Genomic DNA, 14,348 nt, shown 5'->3' on the forward strand with positions numbered 1-14,348 from the left:
TATGAGAACTTTCTTTTTATGAGGTGTGACCTATGTCACTCTGGCACAGAGAATCTCAGTGTCAGATAGTTGAGCGCCTCTGCAGCCTGTGGACCAGCAGTCTCAGCACACACCCCTGATGTGCCCCTCGGGAGCCTGCCTTTCAACAGGATCCCAGCAGAGACCAGCGTACGTGAAAGTCTGAGAAGCACTACCCTACAGTGTCCCAGCTAGTGATGTCAGCACAGCCTCAGCTCGGACAGCTGCTGGGACAGGCCGAGCACTCTCATGAGGCAGCCCCTGCTATTGCTGGACAGACAGCTCTTACTCTTAGAAAGTTCCCCCTTCGCTCCCCTTGCCTGGAGGTACGCCCCGCTCGGGGTGCCCAGAATGATTTCATTCTCCTGCTGCGTGAAAGCCCACAGAGTAGGCTCCTGCTGCCCTTGGTCACACAGAAGCCCGGACCCAGAGGCTGGTCGGTGGTGAGGGGCTATGCAGGGTCAGCGCCTGTCACCTGCCAGAGCCGGCAGGTCCTGAGACACTGTAGGAGGAGCTAGAAATGGCCTCTTCCAGTCTTGCGTCTGCCTTCACTTCTGCCAGGTCCAGGGGGCTGGTTAGGTGATAGGGGTTTGGAGAACCTGAAGGGGTTTCCCAAAAGGACAGGAGGGTAGAAGTGGTGCCTGGAATGGATGTGGGTCCTGCAGGACGTGCCTGTAAGGGCAAGGTCATGTCAGTGGCACCAAGCAGGAGGGGGTGGGGGGTGGCCTGGGAAGAGCAACCCAGCAGCTTTCCCAGCCCCTCGCTAAGCATCAGCTCTCTGGGTTCTAAAAGAAAACGGGATTGATAACCCCTGCCCTGCCTGTCTCCAGGGTTTCTGCGGGACTCCGTGAAGATAAGGTCAGTGAGCACACTTGGGAATGTGGGACATGGTCCAGGGATGAAAGGGAAGGTCCACGGGGACAGTCGATGACCCCAGGAGCCAAGTGTACCACTAGCTCACTGTGTGACCCCAGAGGAGGCCCTCACCCTCTCTGGGCCTCTCTGAAACGAGTGAGCTATGCACAGGTCTCCCTGGAGGTGCTGAGGCTCAGTGCTATGGTGGTGGGTCGCCTGGGGGATGTCTCCAAGGATGGCTCTTCAAATATTTATTTAGGGCGACTCCCTAGAGCTTGAGATTGAATCCTCTGTGAGGGAAATGATTTCAGACACCCTTCCGGTGCGGGCCTGGCCTCTGCTGTGGGAGACCCACTTGAAAGATGGGTGCTCGGCCATGATCGCCCCTGTGGTACCTGAGCTGATGAGTGATGGTTTCAGCTCCGCTCTGTGAGACGTCTGAACTCCTCTCAAACTAGCTGGAGTGTGTCATGTGCAGCTCTTTCCAGAACAGTCTTGTTCAATACTAAACATTACAAGGAGCTTTTCAGAAGCGTTACTCAGTTTTGTGAGTACTGAAATGTGGCGTGCCTGGTAGTTTTGTGAGCCTGCTTTGCCAGCAGTCGACGAGGTAACTGAAACTGGCTTTGGTCCAGCACCCCGTCCATAGATGCTGGGCAGCTGAGAGCAAGGGGACCAAGCGTGTGGTAACGGAGGGACGCAGCTATTCTTTAGACAGCCCTTCCGTGTCTGTCTGCCACTCTGGGGACCCTGTATTGTCCTTCTCACCTCCCTGCAGCCATGTCTCAGCCTCCCATCTCATTGCCTGGATGCTTGCTTCTAACTCTATACATTGCATTTTCTCCTGTGCACCCACCGTGTTGTCATGGAGACTCGGTGGCCCTAGGCTACGAGTGTCCGGTGTCATCGAGTATGATGGTGTGGTACGTGTATTTGCTCACGCTTTTATTTTGAATTCTTTCCAATGTGACATCTGCTAAAATGTCTCCCTTATAATTTGCTTGGTGATCACAGCCTTCTCATCATTCATTGAGCGCAGGACCTGACCTCACAGAATCTGAAAAGAGCTATGTGGTAAGACGCCTGTTGACTAAGACTGTAGCTTTTCTAAAGAGAGTCCTTACTGGCTTCCAGAGTACAGCCGGAAGTACTGCCTGGTTAACGCTCAGCCACTAGTTATAGGATTATGTGGCTACTGTCATAGAGAGATGTTAGGCCGCCCCCTTCCCTCTCAACAAAGCAGAGGAATTTAGAGATGCCATTTCTCCTCTGCCTCCATATGGGATTAAATCAATGTCTTAGTGCATGATCGGGGATACATCCTTGCATTTCTATCCTGAAGTTATTCTGTTTGTAACAGTTACTCACTAATTGCAGGCTTTTGTGCCGCTACCTTTTTTTTTTAATATTCATACTAAATTCCGAATTCTGTATCTTACCTGTTTTCCATGCTTACGCCTGGATCCCTCCTGCACTCCACTACTGGAATATCTATTTTTTTAACCTGGATCTTCAACTCTGTTGTTTCCCTGGACTTATGTGCTTCGTCTGGAATGTTCCATCTCTTCCTCTCTTTCTTTTTTTTTTTTTTTTGTCCCCATGTTGACTGTTTTATGGGGGTTTCTGGATATCTCGGGGCCACCTCACAGGAAGCAGTGTGCAATGAGATCATAAACATTGCCGAAAAGTCTGTTCATTACTGCAGCACTGTCTCTCATCCCCTTGACTTTCATCACAAGGTACCCCCTTCTGACAATAAATCATCTTTAATCATTTCTCAGCAACCTCAAGCCCAGCAGCGAAGAGTCACCCCAGACAGGAGTCAAGCCTCACAAGATTTGTAAGTACACGTGGCAAACTTCAATTCTCTCATTTTAGTACACTTTTGGGCTGAGAAAGTGGGTCATTGACTGACTGTGGGACAGCCAGGTGGGGGAATGAGTGAATCACTCCCAGCTTCTCTGAGAATTCTGTGTTTCCCATCAGCCAGTGTGAGAACAGGTGGTAGGTAAATAAAGGTCATGACCTACTAGGAGAGAGACAGGTAAAGAATGAACTGCTCTCCAATGACAAATGAGGGCTGTGCTGGCTGGCTTCCCTCCTAATGTTGTGGGAATAGAGGAAGGAAATTAATTCTGACTACAGCTGAGAAAATAGGGTTAATCCCTTCATTAAAAACAATATATTGGCTCTGTCTCCTCTTTTACGCACAGAGGAGTAAACTCCATTCCCAGAGGGAGGGGATTTGGAATGAGCACTGAAAGACAAACTAGAGCAGGGTCTTCCCGGCTAAGGAAACCACATGGGCCAAGGAGGGCTTGGACAACTTCAGAGGTGCCCACGTGGCCGCAGGGTACAGTTCACGGAGGAAACAAAGCTCAAGAATAGGTTGGGACCAGGTTGTAGAATCCATGATGCGACTGAAATGTTTGGATTTTGTTCTGCAGGCTCTGAGGAGCCACCAGAGGGTTTGAAGTGAGGATCATATTGATTCTGTTTTGTTTTGGGGAGATAACTCTGGTAGTGGAGTAGAAGGTGGATTTCAGAGGTGAGGGACAAAGATGCTGGTCAGGAGATGTTAATCCAGGCAAGAAGTGATGGGGGCCTGAGCCAGGACAGACTGGGTGCACTGGGACCAGGGGCACATGCAAGGTGACCCAAGGAGATTCCGGGCAGAGCGAGAAGGGTAACGAGGGTAGGTCCTTGGAGAACAACTTTTAAGGTAACAAAGGAGTCACAGGAGACTTGAGAGAGGGTCTAGGAGCGATCCCTTGTGCAGATTGGAGCAAGAGTGTTCAGTCAGCAGTGCCTCCTGCTCCAGAGCGGCCAAGGCGGGAGGAAATGAGATGGGTCCTCCAGGTGTCCTTTTCGGCAACTGGAGAAAATCATGGGTGACAGCGGAGACAGCAGTTAGAGACGGGGAGGCAGACGCCTCCTTAGAAAGAGTTGGTAGTCAGGGCCATGGTGGGTGAAAGGGCTCTAGATGGAGGGAGTAGTAGACAGAGAGGAGGTATTTTTAGGGTGCAGAGTCTTAAGTACATTTGTACCAGAGGTGAAGGGGTTGACAGAGTCAAAAGATGTAAGAGAGAGCACAGAAGCTAAGGAAATAGCTCAGGGAAGGGAGTTCAACATGACCAGAAGGGACCCTTCTTCCCAGGTGGGAACAGAGCAGGAGGGAGGGGGTCCGGAGACTTAAACCTGAACGGGGCAGCGTGAAGAGCCCTGAGCACAGAGAGGCAGAGGAGGTGGGGGACTCCCACCCAACATCAGCGCTACCTGGGCAACCCAAGCAGCGAGGCTGCAGGACTCTCCCCAGCCGTGCTCCGTAGTCTGGGAGTGGAGCAGGAAGCAGCATCAGGAGGTACTTCCCAGAGCTGAGCACGGTGGTGAAGGGGAGCAGGCGTTCCATGGAGGCCAGGTTGTGGGAGACAGCAGGCACATAAAGAAACAGCAAAGTTTTTGTTCCTTTGCCAACCGAAATCTGTGGCCTCTCTTGATTCCTCGTTAGAGACCCTCTGGCAGGCAGATCCACCTACCAAAAGACGGACCCATTCAGATAAATATACACAATGAAATTGCCCCTTGGGTTCTAGCAGGGGAGAATGAGCCTCTTGTTCTGGGCTCTGGCTTCACTGACCTGGGTCTAGGCTGTCTTGCCCACACACTGGAGATCACAGCATCTACTGGAAATGGTAGATGTTTGGCTCATGGCAGAGTTCTTCCTGCTGCTGTTGTGTTTCAAAATAGTGAGCGAACAGAACTGTGAACTAGTGTGCGGTGGATGCTTCTTAATTATTTGTCAAAGGAGTAAGTGAAAATGGAGCTTTTCCCTGTTGCCAAAGCAGATGCCATCACATGCCAGCTTTCTCCGAGGTTGCTGTTAGAACAAGCAGAGCAGCACACCCCAAATTGCCTTAGGCCAACTGCCACCTAAATAAAAATCTTAACCCCCAGATCACTGGGATAGAAAAAAAAAAGCTTTCAAGAGTTTCAGAAAAATGACACCCATATTTTAAAACAATGAATGAGCCCTAACCGGTTTGGCTCAGTGGATAGAGCATCGGCCTGTGGATTCAAAGGTCCCAGGTTCGATTCCGGTCAAGGGCATGTACCTTGGTTGCGGGCACGTACCCGGTAGGGAGTGTGCAGGAGGCAGCTGATCAATATTTCTCTCTCATTGATGTTTCTAACTCTCTATCCCTCTCCCTTCCTCTCTGTAAAAAATCAATAAAGTATATTAAAAAAAAAACAATGAATGAAATGTCTGTTGGTGGATTAAGAAACTCAAAGTAGTTTTGCTAAATGGTGAGGCAACTGGAATATATTTCATATAAATATGACAATTTTATAATATATGACAATTGTCTTGGGCCAATGTAAATTACCAGAATATAATGTCTATCTCTGGACTTCAGTAACCTCTGACTATTCTCAATAACCTGTATAAATTATCCCATATTAAGAAAAAGCCTTGGTTAAATTTAAAAGGGGAGGGAGACATCTAGACAAAATCCTCCGTTATGGTAACCAAATGAAACTAAGGAAAAGGATTGGTCATGACTTGCTCAGAAGTTCTCCATCCTTGTCAGTCTTAATTTATTATCATACTAGAGGCCCGGTGCTCAGATTCATGCACTGGTGGGGTCCCTTGGCCTGGCCTGCACCCTCTCACAATCCAGGACCCCTCGGGGGATGTCGGACTGCTGGTTTCTGCCCGATCCCTGCAGGCCAGGCTGAGGGACCCTACCAGTGCACGAATCCATGCACCAGGCCTCTAGTATACAAATAAGATCTTTGCTTAATCTCTCCTCGTCCTCCTCCCTCCCCCTTCCCTCTGAAATTCATCAGTCTGTTCCATGTTTCCATGCCCGTGCATTGAGCATCTGCCCCCTGGTGGTCAGTGCACGTCATAGCTACCGGTCGAACAAACAGTCGGACAGTCGCTTAGGCTTTTATATTTATAGATAGATGTCGAATGGATCTCCCCCAATGCTGTCATTAGAGAAATTGTCAATAAAATACTTCTCTCCACTGATAAGCAGGAAACACTACCTAAATGTTGATTTAACTGAAATGGCTTTAAAAAGGTCCTTATTTAATCCTATCAGTCACTTATTATTCCTTTTTCTCATTGATAGATTTAGCTACCAAGCATTATATAGCTATATTCCACAGAACGATGATGAGTTGGAACTCCGAGATGGAGATATTGTTGATGTCATGGAAAAGTGTGACGATGGATGGTTTGTTGGTAAGTGATCTGGTCCCACTTCTCTTACTAGCCGTGTTCTGAGGGAACAACTAGGAGTGATGAACCGTGCAAAAGCCATATTCCCCACAGGGAAGAAGAGCCTTCTCGGTCCCGGGACCACCATGAGTGCTGGGCACAGTTCATGTTTGCTCTTGAGACTGTGTGACTGGCAGTAATTAGTGTTGGACCTAAAGCTCTAATATGCCAGCATTAGATGCATGGGAGGGCACTTGTCAAATTCATTAATTAAGTTCTGTTTGTATTTCTATTGTGCATATATCTTCTACATTTGGAAATTTTATTTTTTAAAACTCTTATGAAACAACACAAGAAAATCTGGCCAAGCCTAGGTCTCTACCATGAAACTCAAGCATATGTGTAAACATTTTAAGATCTTATCTACTCCAGCCTTCTAATAATTTTAATCAAAGCAATCTGCTTAATTAAAACAAAGGATCCACCTTTACAAAATGGGGGAATAAGTGAAATTCTGTTACAAAGCAGATATTTGCTTGATATACTTTCTTATTGATAGTCTTTCAACAAACCGCCCAAAAGCCAAGAATAATCCTCATTTCACTGATACAAAAACTGAGGCCCAAAGAGATTAAGTGCCTAGCCCAAGGCCACCCAGGCAGCGAATAGTCAGGCCAGTGTTTGAACCCCGGCCCACCTGTCCCCAAGCCTCTGTGCTTCTTCTCAGGTATGAGTATGATGTTGGGAGTCACCAACTCATTTTCCCTCAGTTTTCCCCTTGTACAATGGCTTTGCCTTTATCTTCTCTCCAAAGACTCCTTCCTGATCTCTCTGCACACAGAGACTAAAGCAAAGTGATGCCAGGGCTGGGGTAGTGAGAACAGCAAGGTCTCAGCATACTAGTAAACAGGAAGCCAGAAAGTCTTGCCGTGGCCTCACAAGCCTCTTAGAAGCCGCCCATCCTCCCAGGATCCCCAGAAGCCTGCGGGCGCGCTACCTTGGTGCTGTGTTCAGAGGGAAACCATATCTGAGAAGTCAGCAGTACACTAGTGCCGCGATTTTCAGCCCGTGTGCCACAGGAATTTTTAAAATATGCAATTCCTGACTACTCAGTCAGGGGCACTGACCTCTTTTCGCTTAGATTGTCAAATTTTAAAAATGACAACAGCAACATAACAATAGCCGCCTGGTGTGAATGATTCAAAATTATATCGGGTGTTTTTTTTTTGGCAAATTAGCAAAAAATATGTATTTTAGGTGTGCCACAGAATTTTCGTAATTAGTTTATGTGTGCCATGAGATGAAAAAGGTTGAAAATTGCTCTTCTAATGCAAAGAAGTTCAGTAGAAACATAATACAAGCCATGTACGAAATAAGTAAAATGAAGCCAGTGAAATTGATTTTAATATATTTTATTAAACCCAGTGCATTAAAAATGTTATCATTTGAACATGTAATCGGTATAAAAACTGTGAGCTACTTTACATTCTTCATTCTGTACTGAGCCTTCCAAGTCGGCGATGTGTCCCAGGGCAGCCCTCAGTTCGGAGCTCAGCAGACGCCCGTGGCTGCCGCGCTGGAGCCCAGCTCCCGTGCACACGCGCTGCTGACCTCAGCTCTCCCAGAAGCAGATACGGTTTTTACCAGAACCTGGGGTGGGGTGAGGGGCACCAGTTCTCTAACGGAGCATCTCGGCAGCTTGGAAAAGGAAATATTTCGGATTCCTCAATTCCTCAAACACTTCCAAAAGTAACCCAATATTCAGACTTCGAATAAAGTAACCCAGCCAAGCTTCTCCTCGTCCATAAGACAAGGCGCTCACCAGCTCTGGGCCTTCCCACCTTCTTGACCCTCCCCCCCCCCCCCCCCAGGGGATCAGGTAGTCGCTGTGACACATTTTTATATGAGAAGTTTCTCTTCGGGCAGCAGCTCCAACCCACTGGTAGTAGCTGCTTGAAAGGTTGTATTCAACAGGATTCTGAGCCGCATCCAGGCCAACTGGGAAAAGGAAGCAGTGCTCAGATGTGTTGTCTGCTAATGAGAGGGTAATGGTGGCACAGTGTCACACACACACACACACACACATGTGCGCACGCACACACATGTACACACAGCGCTGCTCTAGAGAGAATCCCGAGGGCAGGAACTGGATAGGGATCTGGAGCAGCCCAGGAAGGGCTTTGTTCCCACACCGTGTACTGCTCCTGGCTCAACAGGAACGCTCATAAGGTTGGTGGCAAAGGCTAGGAGTCAGTGTGGGGCTTAGGCAGGCTTAGGAGAGGAATGGGGGGTCATATCCATTGGGCTTTCAGAAACCCTGCAGTTTAGAAATTGTAAATCCCCAGTGTCTTGTTGTGTTCGAGAGATGTGTCCGTTCTTCCAAACAGAGAAGCATTGGGAAGAGCAGTGGCTGGAGGTCAGAGGCCTGGGTTCAAGTCTGCCCTGATGCTTGCTAAGCTGTGGGGCCTCCGCAGTGTCACCTAAGCTCTCTGAAAATAAAGCTCATTTGAACAGAAAGCAGGAGTGTTAAAAACGCCTGCCCTGCTCCCACCCAGCCTGACGCTGAGCCTGAGCTAAGATAAGGGAAAGTGCTGTGGAAGCCCCACACTGCACTGCCGGCTGCAGGGTGGCTAACCAGGGCCCTCCGCACTCATGCGGGCGCGTCTTCTCATTGTCCGTGTGTGTTTTCTTATAGGTACTTCAAGAAGGACGAGGCAGTTTGGTACTTTTCCAGGCAACTATGTAAAGCCTTTGTATCTGTAAGAAGACTGAAAACCGCAGAGGTGATTTTTATTGGAGGATGAAGCATCACCCATGAACTGGTCTCTTGATTTAAAAGTTGAGTCCGTAGGAAAAGTAATACAGTGGATAAAGAACGAAGCAAAAGAGCAGGACAGAGAAGTGTGTTGTGTTTAAAACCCGGGCCTGTCTCAGCTTACCGTGTATCAGACAGGCCGAACCATGCGCTGAGCAGAAAGGAATGAGGCAAATCTGTATTTATTTAGCTGCTTCTGGGAGCCTCTCCAGCCCTCCCCTCCGCTCCCCGTCTGAGGTAACCTGACCTGTGGCCACAGAAATGCCTCCTGCTGCTGCCTCCCTGACCTGCCTGAAGCAGCCCTCAGAGCCCCTGGCAGGTCCCCAGCCATTCTCCAAAGGCTCCACACAGTCCCCCACCCCACCCCGCCCCAGCCACCCGAGCCCGCTGATTCCCCAGCACCATCAGCGCCGCTGGAGATCAGTCTGGGCTGCCGAGGTCCTCCCTAGACAGTGGTGGAGGCCCTGCACTGGACCTGCTGAGGTTAGTGGGGAAATGGAGGTGAACCTTCGGTGCCCCGAGCATGCACACGCAGCCTGCAGCATTGCCACTGACCCCCTCGTGTCAGACAGAAAGACACGGGAGGTTTCCCCGTGGGAGCAGGTGGCCAGGCAGACAGTTAAATGTGTGTGTCCGAGTGACTTAGGTCAGGAAGCCCTGTGGCTCCTGAGGTCACATGCCCTGTGCTCCTTTCCCGGATCCCTGGCTTCCACAGATGTTCCCTTTCGGGGCACGGTTTCATTGATCAGACACCGTTGCTAATCTTTCTCTTCTGGATTGTTCTTGGCCAGGACAGTTTGGGGTCGATAGGCCTGTTCTCAGGGAGAACCAAGGATGGTGATGTTCAGTGGATTCATTTAACATACTCTGATAGACACTGGATGCCGGGCACCAGCAAGCAGGGACTTACCGCATCCCCATAGGAGTTCAGGGGCCACTCAGAATGGAGTCCCCCTGGGCTGTGAGTCCTGGTGCATCCTGGCCAGGCTTTGCTTCAGAGCAGAGGTGCGGATGCAGGGCCCTAGGTGTAAGGAAGTGATTCTGCTGCTCCCAGGAGCCCAGAGCTAAGGGGGGAGGCCCCTGTGACACCTGGGTGTTCAGTCACAACTCTGTCCAATTCCAGGATGTTTGTCGGCCCTCTCTGTTAGACCCCTTGGAGAATGAAAGATAGAAATGGCCCATACCCTGCCTGCCGGGGACTCAGGTGATTGGAGACACACACACAAATACTCACTCAAGAGAGACTGTGAAATGTGCTAAGAAGGGTGTGAGAGAGGAAGAGAGGAATTTCCCTGGAGGGATCCTAGAAAGTATTGTATTTCTGTCCCCATGAGCCCACTGTTGAACAACTAGAATGCTGGCTGGAAGAACCTTTGCCTGAGAGTGCTTTATGACTGAAAATACTTGGAGCTGTTTCCAAGTCTTCAGACTCTCACCTCTCTACAAATACACATCCGGCCACAAGTAGGAGTAGCAATTCCGAGGCCCGGAGTGTGTACAGGAGCCCTGGCTCTCTGCCTGTAGCTCAGAAGTGCCCAGCACCATTGTCCCAACATCTGAGTCTTTATAAGGAAGCAGTTTGTCTTCAGTGTCTCTGCCTCCACTTCTGTCTCCACTACTCATCTGAGGATCCCACCGGCAGCCCACCCCCCATCAGACAGCTACAGTGCCCTCACTTCCCTCCCTGTCCTCTTCAAATCTTGCTGGCTGACTTCTTCACACTAAAGTGTAAGTGACTGATACAGGAATGTGTTACCTCTTCCCAGAGACATTTGTCTTTAACTAGAGCAGAGCCTTAATCCCCAGGGAAAAGATTGTAGAACTAATGGTGGGGGTGGGGTGGGGGTGCAGGTGGGTGGAGGGGCTCCCTGGGTAGAAATTCCTTAAATAAGACTCACTGCTTTGGAAGGCCCTCCCCACCGCCCCAGGGCACTGTGATTTGACTCTGAGGGAATAGAGTACGAGTGTGTGTGCACGTGCATTTGGCCAGCAGCATTTCACTCGTTTGGAAATGTAATTCTTGTATTGGCTAATGTGTTTCCCGGTCTTTCTTAGATGCAAACCATTAATATCATGATCTTATCTAATAGTTTTTTGAGGGGTGCTTCTTGATTACGTAGGTAATTGTGAACACCTCTTTAAATACAGCTAGAAAATAAAACCAATTTGTAAAGCCACATTTGCATATGACGCCAGCCTCGCGCATTTGTGTATCAACAGAAACCCAGATATGCCTCACCAATTTGCCCGTCTTTAATAAAATCATGTGTTCAAATTTGCATCAAACTTCAGCTTCCTATGTATGACAAGACAAGGAACAAAGGTTTCCAATGCTCTTTGTCTTCAGACATTTCGTATTATAAAATACCTATTTTTATGCTGAGATGTTTATACAGGTTTATTAATAGCAAGTGCAGCGAACAGGCGGCATGCCTTGCAGACAGTTTTGATATATTAGCCACGCTTCTGGGTAAAGGCAAGCCCTGAACCACTTCTCTTTTGCAGTTTCTCTGGGAAAAACCAGAGGAGAAAAGCATATGCTTAAGTGGGACTGTAAATATGTATATTTAACTTTGTATAGCCCATGTACCTACTTTGTATAGAAAAATAATTTTAAAAATTTCAACTGATGGGAGGGAAAATAAGGAAGTCATGAAGTTTTTTGCATTTTTATTTAAGTGAAGGAATTCCAAATAACTCACCGGCAGATTTTTAGCACAAATACAGCCATTGTAAAGTTAAAATTTTTAATAAATAATCATTATTTCTGGGAGAGAAGGTAGTAACTATAATCTCAGTTATAGTTTTTTTGGTTTTGAGTTTGTTGTTTTTTTTTGTTTGGTTTGGTTTCTTTTTTTTTTTTTTTTTTGGCAGTTCTAGTTGTCTGAAGTAGCATTAAATCCTATTGCTGGAATAGGTTACTACAAAAAAGAACAAAAGGTTATATTCTGAAAGAATAGTCACAGCCATTATACGTATGCAGTTAACTTAAAGTGCTGCCATTTCCATTGCACACCGAGAGCACGTGCAGACACAGTTCTCCTGTGCGTTTATTTTCCTTATTGCAGTGGGTTGAGTTGATAAATAAAGGTGTTGAATTACCACATTCGCTGTACATATTATTTAATAAACTGTATTCAGAACCACGCGGTATCCAGTTGTTCTTACCTTTCATTGCTTCCTCCTTTTGCCAACCTTCCCAAAGGAGACTTACATTCACTGCTTCGATTTTTTCTTATTCTTCTTTTTTTTTTTTTTTTGGAGAGAGATGCGGGGAGAGGGAGAGAGAAAGAGAGAGAAACATTGAGATGAGAGCCAAACATCAATTGGCTGCCTCCTACACATTCCCCACCCAGGGACTGAACCCATAACCCGGACATGTGCCCTGACTGGGAATCGAACTGATGACCTTTTGGTGCCAGGACGACACAGCGGCTGGGGCTCCTTTTTCATTCTTAATCACTTGCCATCTGGCTCCCACCCCACTCCGTGAAGACACCTCTTCTTACCTTATTCTTTTCTCAGTAAGCTAACTTCATGACCTTCTTTGAATTATCGTTGACCATTTCACCATTCTTTCTATATGTTTTTATTTGTTCTGATTACAAAAATAATGTGTATGTCCTTAAAAGGAAAAGTAAAACATTATGAAATATGTAAAATGGGTCTTGATTTGGTCCACAAGACAAGGGCACAAGAAATGACACCACATGTGGTTTTTCTAAATCAAATTAAACCTAGAAAGTGAAAGTTCTCCATAATTACAGTTGCCCCCACAGAGGTCACCAGTGCAAACTATCCGATGTGTGGTCCTCCAAGCTTTCTCCTCTGCACATAGGACATACCCAAATCTATAAACAAACGCTTTGCATAGTCTTTATCCCCTTAACAGTGGAACTGGGATAGGGTTCCATAATTCACCAACCCCCTATTGATGATGCAAATGTTTGAAAGTCTCGCCAGCTTTCTACCACAACAAACAATGGTGCATTGAGTACAATTATTGGCTCAAAGAGCAGGAACATTTCAAATCTTGAGATCCTGCCAAATTGCCTACCCCAAAAAATGCCGATTTTATTCTAGGCCAAGTCCACGGGAGTGTGTCTCCCCACCACCCAATTAAAACTAGCTCATTATCCGCTTCTACGAAATGTCCCTTGGTTCGCCTGCCTTTTCTCCGATTGGCCCCTTCTCAGTCCTCTTTCTGTCTTCGCTGGGTTCTCAGCCTCTGTTATTTTCTCTCCACATGTGCTCCTTCAGGTCTCAGATCTCTCACAATGTAATTTGAGGCCAAAGAGTCCATTGTTGCAGGCTCTTTTCAATGAAAAGTGGTGGAAACCTAACACTACAGACCATCCTTGAATGACATCACTGGGAAGAAGGGAGTTGGAGCTAGCCTCAGGCAGGAACGAACCCAGAGACAAAGTTTCTGTTGGTATTGGTCTTCTCCTTGGGGTTGCTGGTCTTGTTTGGCTGCACGTTCACCTACGGAATGCAGCAGCAGGCAGCCTCGCAGCAGCTCCCACCATTTCTCTGACTCCAGACGAGGCTAAAGGCCTTCCCGTTAAGTTCCTACTTGATGCAGGTAATTTATTGCATGGATTAGCCAAGAAGGTGGTTCAGATTGAGAATATTCAAAAATATTTAAGATGAACCCATAGATGCAAAAGGCCTTGATGAGATTTAAATGACTGTGACACTTCAGTTTATGATGTCTGTCCTGGAAGATAACTGCTCTTCCCTTCACTCAGCCATCAGCAGAAGCAAAATGCTGCCTAGATTGAATCTCTCTGGAAAACTTGTTTTCAAGTGAGATCTGACAAACTGATATGCATCTGCAAAAGAGAGGTGGATCTGAGGATCCTCTTCAGAGCAGTAGCATAAGTCATGTAGCAACAATTTTAGCGAGAGCTAAACGAACCAAGGTCCATGGATCTCAAAAGTACGGTCAGTGGACCCCTTGCAGCCCTCGGACCCTTTCAGGAGACTTGTAAAGTCAAAACTATTTTCATAAAAATGTTAAGATGCGTGTGGTGCCAGCTTCCAAGAAAGTCTTCAGCGATCCTCACCTCCCAGTACTCACAGCCTTGAGCGGTCCCTTCTGCGTTCTGTCAGGGTTGGCCTGCATGACGAACAGATTATGACAGAAGAGAGGGTATGTTGCTTCTGAGTCCAGCTCATAGAAGCCATGTGACTTCTGTCTCTTGCTCTTGGGGAGAAACAGGCTCTAATTTAGAACTTCTGGTGCCAGGTACCTTGTTGTGTTAGAGAAATGAGCTAATGCCTCCCAAAACAAGAGGTATTCGAAAGAACAGTGGGCTGGGAGTCTGAAGACATGGTTCGAAAGACCCCCTGCCTCAGATACTGTTAGGTTGTGAGAGCTTGGAAGTGCCAGTTGAGCTCTCTGAGCCTGGGTTTCCTCGTCTGGGAGGA

At 47.5% G+C, this 14,348-nt stretch overlaps 1 protein-coding gene across 32 annotated transcripts in view; it reads left to right on the plus strand.

Annotated features, from left to right (window-relative positions):
• SORBS1 (sorbin and SH3 domain containing 1) overlaps window positions 1-12,066 on the plus strand; it is a 227,874-nt gene extending 215,808 nt beyond the window's left edge. For 27 of the 32 annotated variants that reach the window (XM_080641435.1, XM_080641436.1, XM_080641445.1 and 24 more), the window contains 3 exons: window positions 2,655-2,713; window positions 6,012-6,124; window positions 8,796-12,066. In XM_080641435.1, coding sequence (XP_080497561.1) covers window positions 2,655-2,713; window positions 6,012-6,124; window positions 8,796-8,863 — 240 coding nt within the window. In that variant the 3' untranslated portion in view covers window positions 8,864-12,066. Of the gene's footprint in view, window positions 1-1,887; window positions 1,948-2,522; window positions 2,714-6,011; window positions 6,125-8,795 lie in introns of all 32 variants that reach the window. The other 5 variants (XR_013959029.1, XR_013959030.1, XM_080641441.1 and 2 more) reach the window with 3 other exon arrangements.
• The last annotated feature ends 2,282 nt before the right edge of the window (window positions 12,067-14,348 follow it).

Source organism: Plecotus auritus, assembly GCF_963455305.1.
Source record: "Plecotus auritus genome assembly, chromosome: 9".
NCBI classification, from domain to species: domain Eukaryota; kingdom Metazoa; phylum Chordata; class Mammalia; order Chiroptera; family Vespertilionidae; genus Plecotus; species Plecotus auritus.